The sequence below is a fragment of the Microcaecilia unicolor genome, chromosome 7, assembly GCF_901765095.1.
Source record: "Microcaecilia unicolor chromosome 7, aMicUni1.1, whole genome shotgun sequence".
Lineage (NCBI taxonomy): Eukaryota > Metazoa > Chordata > Amphibia > Gymnophiona > Siphonopidae > Microcaecilia > Microcaecilia unicolor.
In genome coordinates, this window is record NC_044037.1 from 224,411,595 (window position 1) to 224,438,588 (window position 26,994).

The 26,994-nt window shown below is 43.7% G+C and overlaps 1 protein-coding gene across 2 annotated transcripts in view; it reads left to right on the forward strand.

The window, feature by feature from the left end:
• Nucleotides 1–26,994, forward strand: part of OLA1 (Obg like ATPase 1) — a 410,460-nt gene that overhangs the window by 245,362 nt on the left and 138,104 nt on the right. For both annotated transcript variants that reach the window (XM_030209701.1, XM_030209702.1), the window contains exons 6-7: nt 19,005–19,085; nt 19,493–19,590. In XM_030209701.1, coding sequence (XP_030065561.1) covers nt 19,005–19,085; nt 19,493–19,590 — 179 coding nt within the window. The remainder of the gene's footprint in view (nt 1–19,004; nt 19,086–19,492; nt 19,591–26,994) is intronic.

The following is a 26,994-nucleotide window of genomic DNA, read 5'->3' on the forward strand; positions in this document are numbered from 1 at the left end:
AGAATGTACAGTAGGGTTTCTCAGAAGCTTACAGATTTATCTAAACTGGGGAAGCTTCTCCGCATGGATGTCACCCATCTGTGAGGACTTGTATCCCGCTGTCCATGAGGAACACTTGCTACAGGTAAATAGCTTGGTTTTGCTTAGCAATCCTGTCCTGATGGTTTTACCACGCAGTATCCCCTAATTCTGTGAAAGTCACCAAAACTTGTGTGCACGCTCAATTTTGCGCACACAATTTAATTGAATAATGAGCTGATTGGCACAATAATTGGCTTTTTAACAAGTAATTATTGGCACTAATTAGATTTAATTAGAACGTGTAAATTTAGGTGTGAGTAAAAAAAAAAAAAGGGAGGGGAGGCAGAAATGGGAAGGTCATGGACGGAATGGAAACTCTTCTATCATTTACTCCCATTATAGAATTCGGGGGATATGCTCCCAATTCAGGCATGTACATTTGCATCACGTTTCAGTTGGTGCAAATGGTAGGCATGAGTCCTGTATTCAACAGCTTCCTTACTCCTCTCTGTTTTGGGTTTTCTACTTTGCCAAATGGACATGAAAACAGAGCTCTCCGATATTTTGAAGAGCGTTTGTCTTTAGTCTTCTAACGTGCATGGCCGTCTTCAGTCATTTTTCTTTTTTATTTAAAAAAGTGGTGTCCTAAATGTGGCAGAAGAATCTCAGAACTTTGATACCCATTCCAGGTACCTCATCTGTTGTGGACTTCTTGGGTGCAAGATGAAAACAAAATTTAGTCTTATGAATTAATTTTCTCCAATCTTATCAGATTAGTCCATATCCCACCCAGTTAAGTCTCTGCCTCTGAATCTAAGAATTTGTTCTAGTTACTGCTATTACCAGTAGTAAATTTTGAGTACGTCCTTCAGGTCTTCCCTGACCAAACCCTTGTGTTTCAGACGGCCATTTGCTGTCACTTTTTGAGCTGGTGACCCCTACGCTTGTAAGGATAAGGTGGATTGTGTTGTATCTGCTTTGATATAGGAATACTGGAGAGCTGGAGTTTGCTGACACCACCCCATACAGGGACCACTTTGAACTAGTTGTTTTTTCTCCATCTGCTGGTAGGGGAACAATGCCTATGCATCTGGACTAGGCTGGTAGGACTCAAGGAAAGATAATTAGTATGTAAAACTATATTTTTTTCTTATAGCTTTGTGCTAAATCTGGGATAAAACATCTGTTGCCTTTGGATCACTAGTAGGCCTTATCCAGGAGTATGAGAATACAATTATTTCTTTCTAGAAATCCATTCACCACAGTATAAGAAAATAGACACAATTGAATTTCCTTGGGGAATATTTTTTATTTCCGTTCCCAAAATGCAGTTCCTCTCAATCAAAAATTATTTAAATGTCTATCAGTGATTTCTAGATGTACCTTAGCCTTATCATGGGGGGAGGGGGGTGTTTTAAGCCCTGACACAATTTAACCTGTGTATCACAGAACTTAGTTTGATCAAGCTTGTCCAGTAGGCTTGTAATATCGCATGGATGCCCTTTGCTAAAAGACTTTTGCCCTACCTTGCCTCACATAAGGATAATGACTGTGACCCTGATGAAATCGTCTGTCCAATGACCCAATCAAAGAATCATTCTAGAAGAATGTAGACAACCTTGGATAGGGACTATTGTTTATGCAAAACCAGACCATTTGGGATCAGTGTGGAGAAGAAGACTTTAGTGGCAACTTTAGGTATATATTTTAAGTTCTGTGATCACAGTTACAGCTGGGTTGTCCATTTGCTTTTGCAGTAGGGAGTGTATGTTGAAAACCATCTGATACCTGTCATTTTATTATACAAAGTATCTATATTAGGAATTAGTGGTAGGGATTCTTAGTAAGCTGTTGTGGAAATCCTTACCCCTGTATGCGCTTTATCTGTGTTGCTTTTCTAATTAACATTGCCTTTTATGTACTTCTAGTGGTTTGTACTTCTATTAGTAGTAGACTTGATTTATTATCTTTTCATACTGTACTAACCCCTCACAGTGGGGTGGGGAGGACAATTCTTCTTACAAACAATAAAGGCTAATTGCTCAAGCGGCTTCTCTTTCTCCTTTTTTCCCTTCATTTTCTTTCTCTGTTTGCATACTTTTTGTTATGAAAACTGAAATCATAACCAAAAAAGAGAGAGAATTATTTGACGTTATCTGTGACCAAGGAAATGTTTGTTTTTATTTATTTAAATGATTTGATTACCTATCCTTCATCTATTACAGACATCAGAACAAGGCACATTAAAATGAATTCATATACAGTACATAGTTTCACAAATATACAAATAAAACTATTAACCCTAAAATATTCTTAGTCCTCCCAACCAGTAGCTTCAACCAGCAGCAAGGATTAGGGTTAACTAGCTTGTTAGCCCATTTTTGCAAATTCAGTTCACTCTGGAGTGCAATGGGATTGAATTTCACAAAGCAGGACAAAAATAGCTAAGGGTCTCTTTTATAAAGCCACATCGATTCTTGATGCGGCAAATGAGAGGAAGCCCATTCGATTTCTATGGGAATTGCTAGTGCGGCTATGTAAAAGAAGCCCTAAATACTAGTTCCCTCTTAGTTAAACAGCCAGCTACTGACAATGTAGGCATCTACAATAGCCCCACTGGCTTCAGTGCACAGCTCAAGATGGTCCAAAGGACTGAAGATGGAAATACAGGGGTCCTTTTATAAAGGCTCGCTAGTGTTTTTAGTGCATGTGTTAAATAAGCATGTGCTAAATGCTAGAGACGCCCATATATTCCTATGGGTGTCTCTAGCGTTAGCGTGTGCTAAAAGCACTAGTGCGCTATTGTAAAAGACCCCCACAGTGAATATGAAACTTAACATTCCATGCTTGATTTTTAACATTGCTTACCTGTAAGTAGTTGAGCTGCAGTATTTTACAGTAACTATAACCTCCTGATTTCAGAGTTTGAGATATCACGATGTATGAGTTGCAGTATCCAGTCAAGTGAAAGAATTGCATTTCATGTTAATTATCCATAGGTGTTCCAATGTGTCTGTTTATCTATCAGACTTAATAAAAGTTCTTTTGAGTTGGATAAAGGTATAGATAAAAACGTAATTTTTGTTTCAGGTTCAGTATCGTCAATAATGTTCCCTGTTCTTCAATACTGTATCTGTTGAAAGCAATAGGGCACACTGTTGAGGACATAGAAAAAATATCCCTGAATTTTTTTGGTTGCTTCACTTTGCTAATTGACCTGTAGGTTAGATATTGTCTGCTTTTAGATATTGGCTGATGTTTCCAGTGTTCTGTTATGCACTGGCCATGATTTCTCACCCTTTTTTAAAAACAGTTTGCATTTGGTCTAGTAATATTTTTTTCCTCTTTGTGCACACTATTGTGATTGTTTCATTAGTTACTGTAAACATAAAGAATTTAAATTTTTAAACAATGTCCCTTTTTTTTAAAGCAATAACAAGTGCAGTATCTAATCTCTTAAGGGTCCTTTTACTAAGCAGTGTTAGGTTATAATGCACACCTAACACAGCAAAATAAGCCTAACATGGGACACACTAAAGCTTCCTGCATGAGAATGTGCGCTTGCTAATTGTGCGGTAATTATTTTTTTGTAAATTTTTTGAGGGGGCATGTCAGGGGCGGAGAGTAGGCATTTTTGCGCTAACCAGTTAGCATATCTACATTACTTCACATTAACTGTGAGCCCATAATACCGTCTAAGTGCTCTTATGGCAAATTTTTTTAAATGGTCACGTGCTAATAGTAAGAGTGCAAGGTCATTAATGAAAATAATTGAAAAAAAAAAAAGGCTTTTTTGGCTGCAATAAAAATGGCCTTGGCACATGGGAAAGACTCACATAAATGCCTGTTAAGGCCAGTTCTTACTGAAGCTTATTAAAAAGACCCCTTAATCACTGAAATGTTTAGATATTTGAGTGATGTGACTTTAACCTCATGTTTTGCAGTTTATATAAAGACTGGGATGCGCATTAAGCTGATATACATTATACTTTAAAGAAGTGCAGCAGAACAGCTTAATGCACATTCTGGATTGTGTTATTGCATTTGGTAAGGTGTCCTGGAACATATTGCCATTGTTCAGTTACATTGCAAGCCTGCAAAATTGTTTCTGTGTTGTGAATCTGGCACATGATGAATTGATTACTAATTATGGTGCTCCGTGTTTTACAACTAATTTATAAAACAGTGCATGTCCTCTTGATTTATTAGTGCTTTATCTTGAACACATTTGTATGAGGTTTTTGACTAAGGATAGCTTTTCATCTCTGAACAGGATCGGCAGGAAATTGGTATCTTTGGAAACATGCACATTTATGTTGTCTTGACTGCTGGGTGCTTAGTTTTCAAGAGTTGCGCTGCATTCATGGTATTTTGGGAAGGCTATTTTAAAACAGAATCCAATGTATTGTGGTAGAATAACTGGATAAGGGTTAACAAATTAAGGGGGTCTTTTACTTAGCCGCAGTAACGTTTTTAGCTCACAGTAGAAATCAGCTGGCGGTAAATGCTGAGACACCCATCATATTCCTATGAACATCTTGACACTTACTGCCAGCTGATTTCTACCTTGAACTAAAAACGTTACCGCGGCTTAGTAAAAGACCCCCTTAGAGTTATAAATGTAATTGAGTTTATGTATTCATTTTCTGTCTTCTGTTTGTACTGGCTCCTGCTTCACATTTTGTTGTTGGCATTTTGGAGCATCAGTAGATTTGACACTCAGGATGGTCTCCTTTTAGATGTCACATTTCTTGCAGATAAATCTTAGCATAATTTTTTTTTGATATCTTGATCTTCTGTAGATCTTGTGCATCAATTTAGAAAGTAAAGATTGCAACTATTATCTGTAAACATTTTTTAAAAATTTAAAATCTGCATATGTACACTGAGAAAATTCCTTCACTAATTCTTAGTTGACATCACTGATGTCTCGTCAGCAAAATTCAAAGATGGACCAAAATATTATTCACAGGACTAAATCTCCTTGAACAAACCTGAGCTGCGTAAATTCTTCTTCTTTCTTTTTTGGTAGCTGAAATAACTGCCACAGAACCAGTATCTCCAAATATTTATCCATTTATGCAGCACAGGAATCTGGAAAAATTCAGGCCGTTGTGATATGGAAATTCTGACTGAGGCATAGTATCTCAAAATTAAATTTTACATACAGCTAGTTTGTATATTTAGCTAATTTAACGTCATAATTTAACAAACTATGAAAAGTACCTAATGCCGTGGATGGGACAGTTCTGTTTTCTTCGTTTTCTAAATGTTGTTACATGTCTCTACATAAGCTGTTCTGGCCACTCATTGCAGTAACCAGCTGGGCCATTTCACCTGCTGGAGCTATTAAAGAGGACTCTCTCTCCCCCTAGATTAATCCCCTCCGACATTAGTTTTTTACACTGACAACTGGAGCAGGCAATTCAGAATTTGCAGGTGGCCACTGTGACGCACATAATTGCCTACAATTTTAGGCAATGAATAAAAATGGTCTGTCTACATTACTTGTCAAAGGTTGTATATGCAGTGCCAAGTGAGATCTATGGGAAGCCTTTTAGGGTTTAAAGAACAGTTAATAGCAAGGCTGCACAGTGCTTTTTTAATCATAATGCATTTGTAATATAGCACTTTGATCTTCTCCTTGTAGGAAATGGTGTTACATTAGCCACTTTTAAACATTTCTGAGTGAAAATCAGTTATGGCAAGAGTAAAAGTGATTATTCTTAGGTGGACGGTGTTGTATTTCATTAAAAGTTTTCAGCTTGCCCCTTCCTTTTTAAAATCTGTGGGAAGTCCTGGACTTAAAGGGTTTAAAATCAGAACTTGAGGATTTCCGTTTTTTCTTGTAGAGCTGGGGAAAGACTTGGAAAGAATGTACAATAAATAGTGTGCTTATGTATGAATGTTACAAGATGGTCTCCTTGCATGTAAACAAAAGAAAGCCCTTGTTGAAGAAAACGGGATGAGAGTGTTTTGCTTGGAAATGTACTTTACTTTTCAGAGAAGGATGATCGAGACCTTGGCCATAAATTATCCTTAACAAAAAAAACAAACGAAAAAAATATCTAGATGACTTTAAAGGCCACTACTACTGGAAAAGGCAAGTTTGAACTTTTGAGCACCTCGGGGCTTTTATTAACACCTGCCTGTAAGGAGAAATCTTGCCACACGCAGCTTTCAGATTCAAGACCCAGAAAACTGATGAGGAAAGGCTTGAAGGGTTCCGTTTGTGTCACTTGCTGTTTGCAGTTTCCATTTCACAGATGATTAATTTTTCTCTGAAGAAAGGCCAGAGAAACAAAGCACATTGGGCTTTTCCTGCAGTTACTCCTCCTGAATGCACACTAGCTTGCTAACTAAAAGGCCTTTAGATTTCCTGCTGAGAGAGATGTTCTGAAAGTGAATGCAGCTGGTTGGAGGTCACTGGAGCAAGGCTCTTGCCATTGTGCAGTGGAGGCTTTGGCAAGTTTCACTTTTTTATGGTGGGGGGAGATAAGGGGTATGTGAAGGTGTTGGCCAAAAAAAGCAGGATTTGAAAACGTTTCGGCTTGTTGAATTATTTTGGTAAAGGGTGCATTATCATTGACATGCTCTTATTTCTTTTGCCACAGATTTTTTAGGGATACACAGGGAAATTATTTTGTTTTTTCCTTTTTTTCTCATCCCTTTATTGTTTTTTGTTCTATGTATGTAAAGTTGTATTTACATACATAAAATGAACTTCAGGCATATTGAAATTCATTTTATGTATGTAATTGTATGTATGTATGTGGAAAAATCAAATGAATGCACATGCCTAGTTTATCTAAAATGAACTTCAGACGTATTGAAGTTCATTTTATGTATGTAAATGTATGTATGTGGAAAAATGAATTGAATGCACATTCCTAGTTTATCTATCTAATGCATCCTGCCTATTTCCATGCATGTGAAGGTTCCCTAGTGTTTGATTTGTTTGAGACTTGACCCACTGATATACCAAGCACTGTGTAGTCTGCAGGAGCTCAGTATGTTCTTGGATCTTATTATTGTCTTTTATTTGGAGCCTGTGCTACTCTGTGTCTGAATCTTCATAGTAACTGGATTTTCCATTATGTAGCTTCCCACTATTCCAGAACCTTTGGGATAGTTGTGTCCATCAACCAGCAGGTGGAGATAGAGAACTGAAAACTGAGCTGAGACATATCTCTCTTGTCATCCAGTCCAGCTCAGTATTTTCTGTCTCCAGCAGGTAGATGGGCACACATTTCAGCCTCTGGTTTTGAGTACTTTGCTCCTGGTCCATTTGGTCAACTTGTCCCCAGTTGAGCTTTGTGGGTGGCTTGAGTCTGCAGAGTCATATCTGGAGGTGTTCAGATCTGTTTCTCTGGTGCCTACTAATTTACTTCTTTTCTTCCTTCACCTCTCCCCTGTTTCCTGTGGAGCTCTCCTTTTCCAGCACACAAAAAAAGGAAAGAGGTTTGCTCGAGAGCGTGGGGTATAATATCAGTTTTGAGACTTTCTCGTCTGTGGTAAGGCTTGGGGGGAGTGTCCAGCAGTGGTAAAGTTTGACTCAGAACCACTTGGAGGGCTGAAAGTTCAGCTTGGTGCAAGGGTGGGATCTTGGCTCACCGCTTGGGACGTGTTGTGCTGTGCTTGCGACAGTTGAGGTGAATGGTAGCTCCTGCGGAGGCAGTTAAGCAGTGTTCCTGCTCTGAGACCTATTGGCTGGAGTCGGGGTGTTGCAGTGTGTGCAAGCCAGGAATACCACAGGACATGGAGGAAACGGTCAGCAGCAGCATATCTTCGGGTTTGGCGTAGCATCTGAATATTCTGGGGTCTTCAGGGTCTGTGGCAGTTTCAATGTGCAGTTTGATACAGGAGAATGCAGAAAAGGGTGCCATTTTGTTGGGGTCGACTGGCAGTGAGAAAAGAGTAGTTACTCACCTGTAACAGGTGTTCTCCGAAGACAGCAGGCAATATATTCTCACTGATGGGTGACGTCACGTCGGCCCGGAGGACTTTCCAGCAAAGTCCATGACAAAACTAAAAATGTCCCCCGTCGCGCGGGCGGATGCAGTGCGTATGCGCGCGTCCACTTTCCCGCCCGCCGCGCGGGCACATTCCTCAGTTAATTACAAGAATTAGAGGAATACAACTCCAAAGGGGAGGTGGGAGGGTTGTGAGAATATATTGCCTGCTGTCTTCGGAGAACACCTGTTACAGGTGAGTAACTACTCTTTCTCCAAAGACAAGCAGGCCAATATTCTCACTGATGGGGTATCCCTAGCCCCCAGGCTCACTCAACACAACAAAGAATGGTCAATTGGGTCCCGCAACGGCGAGGACAAAAACAAAATTGACCTGAAACCAAATTCAACTAACTGAGAGTGCAGCCTGGAACAGAATAAAATGGGCCTAGGGGGGGGTGGAGTTGGATTCTAAACCCCAAACAGACTCTGCAGCACCGACTGCCCAAACCGACTGTCGCGTCGGCTATGCTGCTGAAGGCAGTAATGTGATGTGAATGTGTGGATCGAAGCCCACGTCGCAGCTTTGCAAATCTCTTCTATGGTGGCTGACTTTAGATGAGCCAGTGACGCCGCCATGGCTCTAACATTATGAGCCGTGACATGACCGTCCAAAGTCAGCCCGGCTTGGGCGTAAGAGAAGGAAATGCAATCTGCTAGCCAATTAGAGATGGTGCGTTTTCCGACAGCAACTCCCCTCTTGTTGGGATTAAAAGAAACAAACAGATGGGCGGACTTTCTGAAGGGGCGCGTCCGCTCCACGTAACAGGCCAGTGCTCTTTTACAGTCCAAAGTGTGCAACTTGCTTTCGCTGGGGCTCATGTGAGGAGGGGGAAAAAATGTTGGCAAGACAATTGACTGGTTCAGATGGAACTCCGACACCACCTTCGGTAGAAACTTTGGGTGCGTGCGGAGGACTACTCTGTCATGATGAAAGACAAGGAATGGTGCATTAACTACCAGGGCTTGAAGCTCACTGACCCTACGAGCTGAAGTAACAGCCACCAAGAAAATGACCTTCAAGGTCAAGTACTTCAGATGACAGGAATCCAGTGGCTCAAAAGGAGTTGTCATCAGCTGGGTGAGAACGACATTGAGATCCCATGGCACTGGAGGAGGTTTGATAGGGGGCTTTGACAAAAACAAACCTCTCATGAAACGCATGACTAAAGGCTGTCCAGAAATCGGCAAGCCATCAACATGTGAATGATAAGCACTGATTGCGCTAAGATGAACCTTGACCGAGTTAGTCTTAAGACCAGACTCGGATAAATGCAGAAGGTACTCAAGCAAGGTCTGTGCAGGACAAGAGAAAGGATCTAGACCGTTGCTGTCACACCAGACGGCAAACCTCCTCCATTTAAAAGAGTAACACTTATGTGTGGAATCTTTCCTGGAAGCAAACAGAACTCTGGAGACACCCTCAGAGAGACCAAAGGAGGCAACCTCTATGCTCGCAACATCCAGGCCGTGAGAGCTAGAGACCGGAGGTTGGGATGTAGAAGCGCCCCCTCGTTCTGAGTAATGAGGGTCGGAAAAGAGTCCAATCTCCATGGCTCTTCTGACGAAAGTTCCAGAAGAAGGGGAAACCATATCTGGCGGGGCCAAAAAGGCGCTATCAGAATCATGGTTCCGTGGTCCTGCTTGAGTTTCAGGAGAGTCTTCCCCACTAAAGGGATGGGAGGATAAGCATACAGGAGTCCTGTCCCCCCAAAAAGGAGGAAGGCATCCGACGCTAGTCTGCCGTGGGCCTGGAGTCTGGAACAGAATTGAGGAACCTTGTGAGTGTCCTGGGAAGCAAAAAGATCTATCGATGGAGTTCCCCAAACTCGAAAGATCTTTTTGACAATAGTCATGTTCAAGGACCACTCGTGAGGCCGCATAATTCTGCTCAGCCTGTCGGCCAGACCGTTGTTTACACCGGCTAGATAAGTGGCTTGGAGAAACATTCCGTTTTGATAGGCCCATAGCCACATCTGCACGGCCTCCTGGCACAGAGGACGAGATCCGGTCCCGCCTTGCTTGTTGGTATAATACATTGCCACTTGATTGTCTGTCTGAATGAGAACAATTTTGTTGGCTAGCCGATCTCTGAAGGCCCTCAGAGCGTTCCAGATCGCTCGCAATTCCAGGAGATTGATCTGGAGATGCTTCTCCTGAAGAGACCAAGCTCCTTGAGTGTGAAGCCCATCTACATGCGCTCCCCACCCGAGGAGGGATGCATCCGTCGTCAGCACTTTTTGAGGCTGAGGAATTTGAAATGGGCGCCCCAAGACCAGATTGGATCGAATGGTCCACCAAGTGAGGGAATTGCGAAAATTGGTGGACAGCCGGACAACATCCTCTAGATTCCCTGTGGCTTGAAACCACTGAGAAGCTAGGGTCCATTGAGCCGATCTCATGTGTAGACGTGCCATGGGTGTCACATGAACTGTGGAGGCCATGTGGCCAAGCAATCTCAACATCTGCCGAGCTGTGATCTGCTGAGATGCTTGTACTTTGGAAACCAGAGACAGAAGTCTGTCTGCTCTGGGTCCTGGGAGATAAGCACAAGCTGTCTGTGTGCACAACAGAGCTCCTATAAATTCCAATTGTTGAACTGGGACGAAATGGGACTTGGGGTAATTGATGACAAAGCCCAGCATCTCTAGCACCTGAATAGTTATCCGCATGGACTGCAAAGTTTCTTGCGGGGAGGTGTTTTTCACCAGCCAATCGTCCAGATAAGGGAACACATGCACTCCCAGTCTGCGTAGCGACGCTGCCACAACCGCCAGGCACTTTGTAAAAACCCTGGGTGCAGACGCCAAGCCAAAAGGCAAAACACAGTACTGAAAGTGCTGTGATCCCAGCCGAAATCGAAGATACTTCCTGTGGGCTGGAAGTATCGATATGTGAGTGTAAGCATCCTTCAAGTCCAGAGAGCATAGCCAATCGTTTTTCTGAATCATGGGAAGAAGAGTGCCCAGGGAAAGCATCCTGAACTTTTCTTTGACCAGATATTTGTTCAGGGCCCTTAGGTCTAGGATGGGACGCATCCCCCCTGTTTTCTTTTCCACAAGGAAGTACTTGGAATAGAATCCCAGCCCTTCTTGCCCTGGTGGTACGGGCTCGACCGCATTGGCGCTGAGAAGGGCGGAGAGTTCCTCTGCAAGTACCTGCCTGTGGCAGGAGCTGGAAGACTGAGCTCTTGGTGGGCAATTTGGAGGTTTGGAAATCAAATTGAGGGTGTACCCGCACCGGACTATTTGAAGAACCCACCGATCGGAGGTTAAGAGAGGCCACCTTTGGTGAAAAAATTTTAACCTCCCTCCGACCGGCAGATCGTCCGGTACAAGCACTTTGATTTCGGCTATGCTCTGCTGGAGCCAGTCAAAAACCCGTCCCTGGTTTTTGCTGGGGAGCTGCAGGGGGCTGCTTCGGTGCCCGCTGCTGACGAGAGCGAGCGGGCTGGGGTCGAGCCTGAACCGGCTGACGGGAATAAGGAGTGTACCTACGATTTCTAGAAGCGTAGGGAGCACTTCTTTTCCCCTTAAAAAACTTCCTAGCAGTGGAAGTGGTTGCAGAAGGCGCCCGGCGGGAGAGAGAGTCCATAGCGTTATCACGCTGGTAGAGATGATCAATCATCTCTTCAACCTTCTCTCCAAAAAGGTGATCCCCCCGGCATGGGATATCTGCTATCTTCCGCTGAGTTCTTTCCTCCAGGTTAGAGGCACGCAGCCATGAGAGCCTGCGCATCGCTATACCTTGAGCGGAAAAGCGAGATGTCACATCGCAAGTGTCAAAAATGCCCCTGGACAGGAACTTGCGACACGCCTTCTGCTGCCTGATCACTTGGCGAAAGGGTTCAGCTTTCTCCTCAGGGAGTGTATCTACTAAACTCTCAAGTTGCCTCACAGAGTTCCGTAAATGCACACTCGTGAAGAGTTGGTAAGACTGGATTTTGGAAGCGAGCAGACCAGCCTGATACGCCTTCCTCCCAAAAGAGTCCAGAGTTGCAAATTCTCGCCCCGGGGGCGCCGAGGAGAAATTCCTGGAACTCTTGGCTCTTCTGAGGGCAGAATCCACCACCGCTGAATCATGAGGCAATTGGGTCTGCATGAGACTGGGTTCCCCGTGGATCCGATATTGGGACTCAACTTTTTTAGGGACGGTTGGACTAGAAAAAGGCTTCTCCCAGTTCCTCAGCATAAGTTCCTTAAGAGTCTCATGAAAAGGAACTGTGGCAGAAGATGAAGGTGGAGATGGATAGTCCAGAACCTCAAGCATTTTGGCTCTGGGCTCGTCCACAATTTCCACGGGGAAGGGGATGGCCTCAGACATCTCCCGAACAAAAGATGGAAAAGACAAGCTCTCGGGAGGAGACAGCTGCCTTTGTGGCGAGGGAGTGGAGTCAGATGGAATGCCTTGAGAATCCTCGCCAGAGAACTCCCCATGCATTCCTTCATCATCCTCGGATGAGGTATCATCAGATGGGGCTAAAAGCTCAGACAGAGCCGCCCGAATCTGAGCCCGTCTCGACGAAGAGGCTTGATGGCCTCTATGATGGTGCCGAGAAGTTGATGGTCCCTGAGGCTCCGGGGAAGCTTCCTGCTCCGATGCCTCGGGAGAGTCAACTCGGGAAGTCAAAGACACCGGCACCGGAGGCGGCACCGGTGAGACAGACCTCACCACAGGCTGAAGGCCTGATGCAGGAACATCCGGCATCGGCAATGTCGACACCTTCGACGCCGTCGGCACCGGTGCCTCTGAAAGCATCGACACCGGCCCCGTCGACGCCGTCGGCACCGACAACCTCGATGCCGACTGCCACTGCTGCATCATGTTCATGAAAAATGGGAACATGGCCTGCATACTCTCATCCAGAGCTGGTGTCGGAAAAGGCTGCGGGGTCGGTTGAGGTGTCGGAGGCAAAGTCTGCTGAGGTTGGGGAGTGGGGACTCGGCTGCCAGCGACCCCACGCGTCGGAACCTCAGTAATAGAGGGAGAGCGATCCTCTCGGTACCGACGCTTCTCGGGTATCGAGTGTATCGATGACCCGGAGCTCCCGGTGCCGTGTCTCGAAGGAGATCGACGACGATGCTTCTTGGCCTTCGCCCGACGCATGTCATCGAGACTCCTCGGCACCGGAGAGGAGGACGTGGAATCCATACGTCTCCTCGGGGCCGGGTCCGACGCAGGACGGTCCCGGGGGGCCTGCACAGCAGGAGGCGCCGAGGCGGGTGGAGACCCACTCGATGCATCACTGCTCCCAGCGTGCATGGGTCTAATGGCAGCCTGTCCCCTGTCTCCCGGTGCCGCCTCCTTCGACGTCGACCTCGACGACGCCGGCCTCGAAGACATCATCCTCGACGGCACCGACTTCACCGGCACCGACTTGCCCGGCGCCGGTTTGGAGGGCGCCGACTTAGACGACGGCGCCGACGCCGAAGCACCGGGCCCAAAAATCTTTTCTCTCTGGGCGTCTCGAGAGAGCAGTGTCCGCTTCTTCATGGCGAGACACAATTTACAACTCTCCGAGCGGTGATCCGGCCCAAGGCATTGAATACACCACGAGTGTGTATCAGTGCCAGAGATGGCCCGATGACAGCGGGCACAAGGCTTGAAGCCGCTGGGCGTCTTCGTTGACATCTCGGGAAAAATTGTCCCTGCCAAATCAAAAGATGCGGTTGTGTCTATAAAAAGATGACACAAAAAAATCAAAGAAAAAAACGGGAAAAATAACCCGACCGAGCGATTTAAATAAAATCGCAGGCTAAAAGAAAGGAATCTTAATAAACGAAAAAACTCTAAAATTAACTATAAAGGATACTTCCTTTTGATGAATCTTCACCTCCGGGCACAGGAGGAACACGAAGACGAAGGTCGAGCTCCGTGTCACCTCAGACGCGGAGAAGAAAAAACTGAGGAATGTGCCCGCGCGGCGGGCGGGAAAGTGGACGCGCGCATGCGCACTGCATCCGCCCGCGCGACGGGGGACATTTTTAGTTTTGTCATGGACTTTGCTGGAAAGTCCTCCGGGCCGACGTGACGTCACCCATCAGTGAGAATATTGGCCTGCTTGTCTTTGGAGAATAGCGTCTTTCCACATGTGGAGCACAGCCGCCATTTTCAGCCTCAGGGCCCGACAGATTATTCAGCTGCATCGGGATCTTTGTTTTCTCCAGAGTTTATATTGCTCTTTCAGGCCTATTTACTGAAGCAGGGACAGTCAGAGTTGCTGTAAGGTGCTTCAGTTTCTCGCCCCCCTGCTCCTTTAGCTCCTAAGCGATCTCATTTAGACCCCCAGGAGTGGGCAGATGAGGCTCTCTGCTTCTCCTTCCTTACTTGATGGGACTCGGTCCAGAGGAGCCATCATTGAAAGATTTTTTAGAGGAGGGAGAGCTCCCTCCTTAGGAGGGAGGTGATCCTCAAATACTGAGGTTGTTTGATAAAGAGGTGCTCAGTACTCTTATTTCTGAGGCACTGGCAGTGCTTTCCATTGAGGAACCTTTTGCTTTGGCTTCAGGGGTCACATCTTCATTGATCATGAGGGGCTGAGACCCTTCTAAGTTGTTCCCAATGCATCCATTGCGTCCATTCAGGACCATGATTACACAGCACGGGTCTCACCAGATGTGGGGCTGAGAATGGGAAGAGCCATGGCTCACCTCTACCCATTAGTTCTGGAGGAGAAAGATAAATTGCAGCTTCCCAGGGTGAACTCCTTGGTTATGGCGGTGACTAAGAAGACCACCTTGCTAGTAGAAGGGAGCATTGCCCTAAAATACCTACAGGATAGGAAGCTTGAAGGCTCGCTAAAACAAGCCTTTGAAGTGGCCTCTTTGGGCCTTCAAGCAACAGTGTGCAGCTCGTTCATGGCAAGAGCATGCCTGAAGTGGCATCAGTAGTCGGCAACACAAGATGAGTTCCATAAGGCCCAGCTGGAAGCGGGATTGGCCTACTTGATGAATGCTATTTATGACGTTACAGGTTACGATCCACAGTATGTCTTTGGTTGTCACAGAAGTTCGGCAACTCTGGTTGAGGCATTGAGCAGCGGATGCGCATCAAAGTCATATCTAGTTAAACTGTCCTTTCGGTGTAAGTGGCTATTTGGAGAAGATCTCAGTAATTTGATGGAAGAACTTTGTAGAAACTAAGCCACAATGATTGCTGGAGGATAAGCCGAAAACCTCTGGTCGGCTTTCTTCAGGGGCTCTTGATCTCGATTTTGAAACAGCAGATGGTACCAGCCTAATTATCAGCAATATGGTCAGAAGTCTCGCTTTCAGGAACGCCAGTTTCTCTTTTATGCGAACAGGAAGGCCACTTCTCAGTCAGCTAAAGTGCTCAGTGTCTCCAGAGCTTTGCAATGATGGGAGACTACATTGTCCAGTGGGAGGACATCTTCAGGAGCTTTGGGAGGAATGAGCCAAAATCACATCAGACCAGTGGGTTCTGGATATTCTTACATAAGGTTACAAGTTGGAGTTCTCCCACCTGGTCGTTCCTCTCTTCTTGCAGTCTCCTTTTCGAAAGAGGACCAAGGTAATTGAGGTTTAGGAAACCATAGACTCCTTGCTGGTGCTCTAGGTCAGTGTTCCAGTTCCCCAGGCCGAACTCCATCTACTTCATTGTCCCAAAGAAGAAAGGCACATTCTGTCCTGTCTTAGATCTCAAAGGTCTAAACCGCTGCTTCCGAGTGTCCCCCTTTCTCATCGAAACACTAAGAGCAGTCATAGCCTCGGTTCAAGTGAGAGAAATTCTCTTCACCCTCAATCTCAAGGAGGCATACTTGCATATACCCATATGGCTGCTGCATTCAGAGGTTTCTACGTTTTACAGCACTGGGGCGTCACTTCCAGTTCAGGGCTTTGCCCTTCAGTCTTGCCACAGCTCTAAGAAAGTTTATCAAGGTTATGGTGATGGTGACATCCTTCCTTCAGTGCCAGGGAATCAGAGTTCACCCATAGCTTGATACCACCTTTTTGGATAGCGTGGTGGCGATGGACAAAGTTGTCCGTTTTTCTGTGGTTGTTGGGTTGGGTGATCAATTTTAACAAGAGTAGGCTAACTGCATTGCAGATTCTAGAGTATCTGGGTGTTCTATTTGACACAGCATGGGAGAGGATCTTCCTCATGGACTGCAGGAGTTCAAAGTTGGTTCAACAGATTTGTCTTCTCAGTCAAGACAGGCTCATTGTCTGGGACTACATCCAGGTTCTGGAGTCAATGATGGCAGCAGTAGAAGTGATGCCATGGGTAAGGGCTCATATGTGGCCATTCCAGGAATCTCTTCTCAGCCGCTGGTCCTCCGATGTCACAGAAGTACGACCTTCACCTTCATCTGGTTGTTGCCCAGGAATTTGACCATTGACACTCCCTTTCTGATAATATAATAGGAGGTGGTGACAGTGGACGGCAGCAAGTCAGGTTGGGGAACTCATTACAAGTTCCATCTGGCATAGGGCACTTGGACAGAACAGGCAAAGTTGGACCCACAGACGTTTAATGGCGGTGGAGGCAGCCTTCCTCAAGTTCAGCGGAGAAGAATCTTCTCTTCATGTTGGCAGCTCACATCACGGGGTCCCTTGAATGTGGAGATGGACTTTCTCAGCAGATATTCCTTGCACCCGAGAGAATGGGAACTATCCAGCCAGGGGAGTTCTCCACTTCTGAACTTGATGGTGACAAAAAGGAATGCTATTGCCTAAATTCTTCAGCTGTTGGAAAGAACTGGGCTCGATGGTGATCAATGCCCTACTGCAGCCCATCTACTTGTATGTCTTCCTTCCTTGGCGCATGTTGAAAAGGATCGCATTGCACTGGGATTGAATAATTCTCATAGCTCCGGATTGACCTCAGAGGCTGTGGTATGCAGACCTGATTTGACTGCTGAACCGGGCTCCTCTCCATTTTCCGCAGATACACGATCTACTGAAGCAAGGTCCAGTGCTCAGGGAGGATCCATGCACCTTTGGTCTTATGGCTTGGCCATTGAAAGGGCTTGGTTGAGACAAAAAGGGTTTTCTGATTCAGTCATTGCTACCTCACTTCAGGCTTGGAAATGCACTGCATCCTTGGTGTATGTGAGGGTGTGGAGGACATTTGAGGGCTGGTGGTGTGAGCTAAGACTTTCTCCCCTCTGCTCAGATCGAGCATAGCCTGGCGTTTCTCCAGGCAGGTGTTCAGAAAGGATTGGCGTTGGGTTCTGTAAAATTTCAGGTTGTGACTTTGGCCTTTTTCAGGAGCTGACTACAGAAGACATCTCTTTCACCTCACCTAAAGATCGTTTAATTCTTGCGGGGAATGGGCCACCTGCAGCCTCCCTTTCTTATGCCTTTTCTAGAGTGGAGCTCTTAATTTAGTCCTTCAGGTTCTTCAGAAATCTCCTTTTGAGCCACTCCAGATGGCCACCTTGAAACATCTTATGCTAAAGATGGCATTCTTAGTGGCTGTTGCATCAACATGTAGGGTTTTGGAGCTTCAGGCGTGGTGGAGTGGAGGAGTAGCCTCGTGGTTAGTGCAGTGGACTTTGATCCTGGGGAACTGAGTTTGATTCCCACTGCAGCTCCTTGTGACTCTGGGCATGTCACTTAACCCTCCATTGCACCTGGTACAAAATAAGTACCTGAATATATGTAAACAGCTTTGAAGGTAGTTTCAAAAACCTCAGAAAGGCGGTATATCAAGTCCCATTTCCCTTTCCCCTCTTGTTGGGATCCCTTTCTTCGCTTTTCAGAGGTGAGGGTCTCCTTGCACATGGGTCCTTCTTTTCTTCTGAAAGTGGTATCAGCATTTCATCTCAACCAATCTGTGAAGTTTCTGCCCTTTCACAGAGAGGATGAAGAGGCTTTTGATATTCTTCCTTGAAGCTTCTCGATGTGCCTAGCGTTCTCATTGGATATCTGGAAGTCACGGATGATTTCACAAATCGGTCAGAGTGTTTGTGCTTTTTGGTAAACAGAGGCTTGGCCTCATGGCTTCCAAGCCCACAATTGCTAGGTGGCTGAAGGCGACTATCGCATCAGCTAGTTGCTTGCGGGGAAGCAGGCTTCTCAGGCTTTGTGGGCTCATTCTATGAGGCATACCACAACATCTTGGATGGAAACTACCTTACTGTCTCCAGTGAATATTTGCAAGGTAGCAACATGGTTGATGCTGCATACCTTTGCCAGCACTACAGGATGGATATTGTGATGCGCTCAGAAGTCAGTTTTGTGACTTTGGTCCTCAGGGCAGCAGCAGTGGTGGCGCCAGGATGCCACCCACTAGGGATTGCTTTTGAACGTCCCACAGGTTATAGAATAGTGGGAAGCTGCATAATGGAAGGAGAAATTAGGTCTTACCTGATCACTTGCTTTCCTTTAGCCCTTCCCGTTATTCCAGAGGCCCACCTGAGGTTTCTGAGATGTTTAGTCGGTGCAAGTAATGGGTCAAATAATGACTCTCACCTTGCATGGTTCTTCCTTATCAATTGTTCTCTACAAGTTGTCCAGAGATGAGTCAGGTCCACACATATTTGCTTGTATGGTTAGTGTTGGGTTAGTGAGTTGTTGAATGTTGTTGTGTTTATTCTCTCCTTACTGCTTGTCTGTGTAAATATTGAGGAGCTGGGCTGGATGCCAAGAGAGATATGTCTCAGCTTGCTTTTCAGTTCTGTATCTCCATCTGCTGGTTTCTGGACACAAATATCCCACAGGTTCTGGAATGGTGGGAAGGACTAATGGATAGAAAATTATCAGGTAAGACCTAATTTCTCCTTTTCTTTCTCAAGGTGTGCTATTCTGCGTTTGTAATAGATACCTGAAACCAGGAATATTTTACTTTTTGTCTTTCCCTTGTTCTGCCTCTAATACTTATTATGAAAGCACTTTGTGTTATAACATAAGAATGCTTTGCTTACAGAAAATAATTGTTATCCTGCCAAGGTTCTTTTTCATCGTCTTTTACTGACTTAATTTTTTTTCCTTCTTTAATTCTAAATAGGACATAATGTGTAAAGTCAAAACTTGGGTGCTAGATGAGAAGAAACATGTCCGCTTTAATCATGACTGGAATGACAAAGAGGTAGGCTCTAAGCTATGGCTAGTCCTTTAAGAATACAGACCTCTCACTCACTAGAAAAATCAATTTGTGTGAATCTGAAGGCTGGAGAGGAAGAGACATGACAATATATTCTCAGATCCATTTTCTAAAACCAGACTTACAACTAAATCTCTAATTAATGAATTAACTAAGCTCTGAGAGCATTCTAACAGCAAGCTGCTTTCAGCTCTTCCTCTGTCACGTGTACCCCCAGTGAGGTCCATATAGACGATAGGGGTAAATGGTATAAGATCAGCTGACTGGTAGATTCAAGGCAATCTTGAGCACTAAATCTGAGTCCTTTAAAAAGCATAAGCAACAAGTTCTGAAATACTTAGCTTAGTAGTTGAAGTAGCTGTTCTCATAATCCCACTTCCGTGTTTTTTTAGATTGAAGTGTTGAATAAGCACTTGTTTTTGACTTCCAAACCAATGATCTATCTGGTCAACCTCTCAGAAAAGGACTACATTAGGAAGAAAAACAAATGGTGAGTTCACTCAGTTTAACCTTAGAACAATTTCCTTCACCATTACATCCCTTGTTAGTGACTCATCTCTGTAAATTGTACAGCAGTGGTACTAGAGAAATATTTTTTCTCAAGATAATTTAGCTAGATGCTGTTATTGTTATGAATCTGAGTAAATTAAACTGTTGTTTGTACACATCCATCTCCAATATCTTTTGCAGATATCCCATTGCTATATGGAAGTTAAAACACAAGATTTCTTTTTTTTTTTTTTTTTAAGACGAGGTGTAGTTAAAATATAAAGTACACAGCTTGATTTCAGAAAGAAAGGTGTTAGGAAACATAAGAAATAAAATCTTGTAAGGTAATTTAAAAGGTAGACCTTGTGGTGAGACCTACTATAAATACTATAGAGCCAAGGAATACATACATTTTCCTTTGATACATTGTTTTATTTTTCTACCTTTTTTTTATTGCTTAAACTTTTACATTCGTATTAATAACAATACAAGTAAATATTATTATAAGTACAATTTACACCACCATAATCCAGAGTTATAACATAGTAAGTGACGGCAGATAAAAACCTGAATGGTCCATCCAGTCTGCCCAACAGTCACATTTATGATCATAATAGTATAAAGTCCTCATCATGAGGTAACAACTTGCATCAATATAATCATAAAGGAAGAACTTGTAAGTTTCAGGAACAGGCTTCAGACTTACTTATGCTATCTCACCCCATCATAACACTAATCAAGTAACCATTTCCTGTACCACCGATGCTTTACCATGCAAGAAAGTTTCCAATTGTAGAGATTATTCTCATACATGACCAGACACTTAAAAGGAAATTTAAGAAAGAAAGTGGCTCCACTAACTAAAACCGTAGGCTTCAGCTGTGGGGGGAAAAAAAGCCTTCCTCTTAAGTTGTTACTCTGGCCACATCAGGAAACATCATAATTAGGGCTGCATGTCGATTAAGGTTTTTTTTACTGTGACTAATTGTGTGATCAAAAAATTTGATCTCAGGATTGATCGCATGATTTAAGTTGGGCCATAGCCAGCTGTTCATGGTTGGGGGGGGGGGGGGGGCATAGGGATGGGGGCCACATTTCCTCTCCCTCCTTCTCTCAGATATCATACCTTTGCTGGTGGGGATGCCAAAGCCAGTTAAAATCCACTGCCAAAGTGTATCCCTTCCTGCTTGTGCTGCCTCAGCAGTGAGGAAGTCAGCAGGATGACTCTAGCCATCAGTGCTGGCACTCCCCGAGCATGCTCAGTTCATGCAAAAACTAAGCATGTTTGGGAAGTGCTAGCACTGGTGGCTGGAGGCACCCCGCTGACTTACTACTACTTATTATGTCTTTTTTTTTTTCTGTTACATTTGTACCCCGCGCTTTCCCACTCATGGCAGGCTCAATGCGGCTTACATGGGGCAATGGAGGATTAAGTGACTTGCATTTCTATAGCGCTACGTATGCAGCGCTGTACACTTGAACATGAAAAGACAGTCCCTGCTCGACAGAGCTTACAATCTAATTCTGAAGAGAAACCAGAGATTCTTCGCTCCTGAGGCAGTACGAGGAGGAAGGGGGTGACTCAGGAAGCAGATTTTGTCAGCTGGCAGGGGCTTCAGCTACTCCACTAGCCATTGAACAGATACTGGAGCTTTGGGGGGGGGGGCCCTTCATTCTCTTTCTCATGTTCCCCCTTGTGCTTTCACCTGTTCTCTCTCTCTCCCTGTGCCTTCATCCATTCTCTCTCTTTCTCCCTGTGCCCCCCTGTTCCTTCACCGATTCTCTCTCTCTCTCTCTCTCTCTCTCTCTCTCTGTGCCCCCCTGTGCCTTCACCCATTCTCTCTATCTCCCTGTGCCACCCTGTGTCTTTACCCATTCTTTCTCTCTCCCTGTGGCCCCCCTGTGCCTTCACCCATTCTCTCTATCTCTCTCCCCCTGTGACTCCATGCCTTCACCCATACCCATTCTCTCTCTCTTCCCTCCCCCCCCCCCCACGTGCTCCCTCATTGCTTCACGCATTTTCTTTCTCCCTCCATGTACACCCCATGCCTTCACTCACTCTCTTTCTCTAATATGCCTCCCCTCCCACATTTTCCCTCAGTTCCCCCCACCCTCTGACATTCTCCCTTGCTCGCCTCCCCTCCATCTCTCCCCTCCCCTCCACTCCCGGTTTACCTCATCAGTTGCTTTGCAGTAAACCTTGGCCCTGCAGTGGCCGATATTGAAATGCTGCCTCTGCATGCATCAGTCCTTTCCTTCTGACCCGGCGCACCTTTCTGAAAATAGGAATTGCGTCAGAAGGGGGCAGGATGGTTTTAAATGAAAGGCCCGGTGCAGTTTGAGGCAGCATTTCAATACACTACTGGCTGCTGCAGGGCGAAAATTTACTGCAAGACAACTAACAAGGTAAACTTGAAGGCGAGTACAGAGCCACTGGCAGTCCTGGAGGGGAGAAAGAGATGCCAGACTGGGCAGGTGGGAGGGGAGGTCACGTGGTTAATCACTAACCACGATTCATTTTTTAAATTGTGATTCATTATTGCCACGTTAATCGCAATTAACATCAGCCCTAATCGTGATATTTTGCCCACAAAAGGGTAATTGTTTTTTAAGAAAATAAGCCTTTAATATCTCCATTAAAGGCTTAGCGGAGTTTAAAAAAGGTTTGTACAGCTTCCTAAAGGAAAAGTTCATAGACCATTATTAAATGGACTTGTGGAAAATCCACTATTTCTGGGATAAGCGGTATAAAATGTTTCGTACTTTTTTGGGATCTTGCCAGGTATTTGTGACCTGGATTGGCCTCTGTTGGAAACAGGATGCTGGGCTTGATGGACCTTTGGTCTTTCCCAGTATGACAATACTTATGTATTTCTACTGATTTCAAGACTACTACCAAAGTAGATCTTCTTGCAATCAGATCTTGAGAAGCTGACAAGAATTTAGAAACATCTAAGCTATATCTGGAGAATCAAGTTCATCTCTTACACCTTCCTTATTAATCATTGTAGAATCACAAGATATCTAATAAGCATTAGACTGCCCCAATTTGACTGCCACTACTTGATTGTCTGTACATTTGTCCATTAGATTGTAAGCTCTTCGAGCAGGGACTGTCCTTCAATGTTATATTGTACAGCGCTGCGTAACCCTAGTAGCGCTTTAGAAATGTCAAATAGTAGTAGTAGTAGTAGCACATTATCACATTTAGGAAAATGTAAAACATCTTTAAGGTATGTTCTAAACAGTTTTTGTGGAGACAAATAATGAGTTAAAGGAAAAGTCAGTAATTTCACATTGCAACCCTAGAGGCATTTTCTAATTTTTCTATCTGTAAATGAATAGATAAACTATCCTTTATAGCTGCTGTAATCAGTGCTTGCATCCTAGCACAATGAGTCTCCATTTTGGTTAATTGATCATCTACAGAGGAGAGTTTTTTATGTTACTCTGAGAATTTTGCTGAAGCATCCTCAGAATGTGTTGAAACTTGGGTTAAGTACTTGTATTTCTCTATGAAATCTGGGCTGCTCTTTTTTTGTGCTGTACTAGTTTTTTTTTTTATTGTGTTTTGGTGAGTTTGTATTCTACATTTTAGATTATGCAGATTGGTTTGTTACCTGCCTCAGATAAAGGTGGGCTTAAATAAATAAACATAAGTACGCTTGTAATACGTTTTCCATACGTGTTATCAAAGATCATTTAAAGTAACCTCCATCTTAGATGTAGCTGAAGGAGGGTTTAAAGTAGAAGCATTTACTCTAAATTTTACAGGTTTAGGTACTGGGATAGGAACTACTTCCAGTATTTGAGAAGAGTCACTGGATTATTTTTCTACTTTTCGATGACAGATTTTTTTTTTTTTTTTTTTTTTAGTCAAATCTTCATGCAAGGAGGAAAATAATGTTGTTGGGTTTTTGGGGGTTTTTTTTTCTTTTTTTTTGGGGGGGGGGGAGGTTCAGATACTATGATAGAGTATATAGTGATTATATGTTGCAGTTTGTGTGGAAGGTATGGTGGCCATCTCTGAAAGTATGCACAAAATTAAGAGGCCTCTTTACTAAGCAGACCTAGCGAATGGACTTAACTTGTCCTTACATGGGCCTTTCCCACACAGAAATCCCATTTCTAGCGTGACTGTCAAAAAGGGCTTTTAAAAAAAATAATTGTTGCATTTCTGGCCATGTGCTAAAACAAAAATTTAGCAGAAGCACTTATCGCCTCCTATTTAGGAGTCTCTAAGGGCTCCTGCAATATGGATGCACTAACCAGTTGCAGTAGTAATGTCCATGTGCTGGGTGATTAGTGCTTCCATGCCCATTCTCCACCCTTGGTGTGCTTGCTCCCAGAAAATAAAGAAAAAATAAATGCTGTGCACTTAGGGCATGCAGATGGCAAAACTCATGCAGAATGTTTTAATATGTTCTGCATTAGGCCATTTTTCCTGCATTAGGTGTGCATTAATGCCTAAAGCAGCTTAGTAAAAGGGCCCCTAAGTATGCAAGAGAAAAAAAGCTGTCTATTAATGATGTAACATTCTGGAAGTCAATTTAGAATTGTTAGATGGCACATACATGTGTAAAAAGCTGTGTAAAAAGCAAGTTTTATAGTGTGTAGTGGATTTAGAAAAGCTGTTACATACACAGATATGTCTTCAGCATACACAGATTTTAAGGGGACATGTTTCGGGTGTGGAGTGGGAAGAACTTTTGAAAAAAAAAAAGTATATATATATATACTTCCCATGTTACAAGATCATGCATATTGGAAAAAATGTCCCCATCTGCATTTATACCTTCAAGGAACCGCACATGCAAATGTGATCTAATTGCTCGTTTTTGACCTGGAGTTTTGAGGAGTGAAGGCAATTGTGCATATCTCTCTGGTCTTAAAAAATCTACTAAAAAGGCTTCTTAACTGGCTCCTCTTGTAAATTCCAGATTTGAAAAATTACTCATACATGTGTATTTGCTGGCATTTGCACCTGTAAATTCCAGGAAATACATGTGTAACACTCCGTCCCAAGTAAAAAAAACAACAACAACAAAAAAACATCAACAACAAAAAGCTTTCAAAGGGGTAATCTTGTTAGACTATCCTAACAAAAGTGACAAGCAGATGGGGCCTTATAGACTAACCAGTTTATTGAGGTATGAGCTTTTGAGGATCAGAGTCCATGTCATCAGATAGCATCCCCGAGTGAAACTGCTCTTTTTTTTTTTTTAATGGCTTTTCCCACTGTTACATGCTGGTAAATACATAGGTGTGTCTGCGCCTCCTTATACATATTTTAAAGAAGGTTTCACATTCAGCAAGCCTTTTATAAAATATCCAGGAAATTTTCACTGTACCAAGTTGGATGTCTCTTTTCTGACCTAGTCATCTTAGGCAAAATGAGGCTTCACATATTTCACGAGTACAATAAATTGCTTGTTTTCCACTAATAAGCTTTACCAAGTACTGACTCGTTTGTACATTTTGAGTGTAAAAAATGTGCACTAAGATTTTTCTCTGTGTAAACCATCTCTTTAATTGCAAATCACCTTTCTTTCCAGGAAAGGCAGTGTATCAAATGAAATAGCCACAAACGGGTGTTTGTATTATGCCCTGAGCTCTGGAACAGCCTTTCTGTTCTGTGAGAGAAAAGATCTTTGCCCTGTTTCAGACCTTTGTTAAAGGCCCATTTCTCTGGCATGATCTGTGGTTAATGGGGGGGGGGGGGGGGCGGGGGGGGGACGTAGTGTGTGAGTGTACTTTTCTTTTCTCTTCTGTTATTGTAGCTTTATTTCTGTTATTTTTTGTACTAATATTTTTTTATTGTAAGCCACATTGATATTTTTTAATGTACTACAGTATAATAAATTCAGTAAACTATAAACCTTGCAGGATTTTCAAAGAAAATATATGCGTGTACTTTTGTTTTGAAAATTACCCCGGGAAATCTATATTTACACTTGTTTTTTTGAGCAAACAGATTTCCAGGGTTAAATTATGTGTATGTGCTTGAAATTTTTAAAAAATATGCACATAAAATGGAAACCCAGCTCTATCATTACCCTCGTACTATTTCTTCAAACAGCAGGCAAACCTACATACATGTACTTTTATCCCCATATTGGTCAGGCAGCTTTGTAACAGACCATTTCTGCATGTAAAACTGTGAGGGTCCAGCTATGACATTCCCCTTCCCTGGGGAATGTACCTTAAATGTGTATATAGTGGCACTAAATCTAGGGGATTAACAGTTCTAAGCAAAGGTCCCAAATCCAGAATTTTCCATTATTATTCCCTGATCAGCCATATGAACCACATAGAGCAAACAGAGGAAGATTTATTTACAAAGATAAAAATGCAAAATCAAGTTGTAAATAGAAGTAAAGTTTTAAAAGTGCTATATAAGTCCCTAATAGAAACACTTAGGATAATAAAGGGGCTCTTTTACTAAAGCTTAACATGCACTAACAGACATTAGCGTGTACTAAGTGCCATGTGTCCCACAGGTATAAAATAGGTTGTGCAGCTTCTAGTACATGCTAAGCGTGGACTAGTAAAAGAGCCCTTAAAGGAACAGAAGTCAGATGGAATAACACACACCCCCTACTGGAAAAGCCACCTGTTACCCAGCTGTTAGTGGTCACAGAACTTATATTATCTGTGTGACCTGACTCTTAGGATTGGGTTGTCTCCTCATGTAAACAACTGGAACAGCAGGTGCAGGTGGTGGCAGTCTTCCATTGATGATGATGTATCAGTGCATGTCATGGTTATTGTGATGTTGTGTGTGTGCTGTACCTTTTCCATAGGATATCTTATCAGTAATATCTTTCACTTCATGATATTATCATCACAGGTGATTGGTCCATGCTTTCTTGTTGTAGTTATGGCAAACCACAAGAATGTCTTTCAGGCTCATTTTCGAAAGAGATAGACGTCCAAAAAGTGATGTCAGCATTTGGACGTCCATCTCACAGAAACGTCCAAATCGGTATAATTGAAACCTCATTCTGGATGTCTTTCTGCGAAGTCCGTCAGAAGGATGTCCAAATCTCAAGGGGGCATAACAGGGGCGTGCTCAAGGCGGGACTTGGGCGTTCGTAAGACTTGGACATCTTTCAGCCATAATGGAACAAAACAAAAACATCCAGCACTAAAACTTAGACGTTTTGAGCTAACCTGTTTTTATTACGAATAAGGCACAAAAAGGGTGCCCCAAATGGACCAGATGACCTCCCCTTACTCCCCCAGTGGTCACTAACCCCCTCCCACCCCCAAAAAATGTGTTGAAGAACATTACTTGCCAGCCTCTATGCCAGCCTCAGATGTCATACTCAGGTCCATTACAGCAGCATGCAAGTCCCTGGAGTAGTTTAGTAGTAGGTGCAGTGCACTTCAGACAGGTGGACCC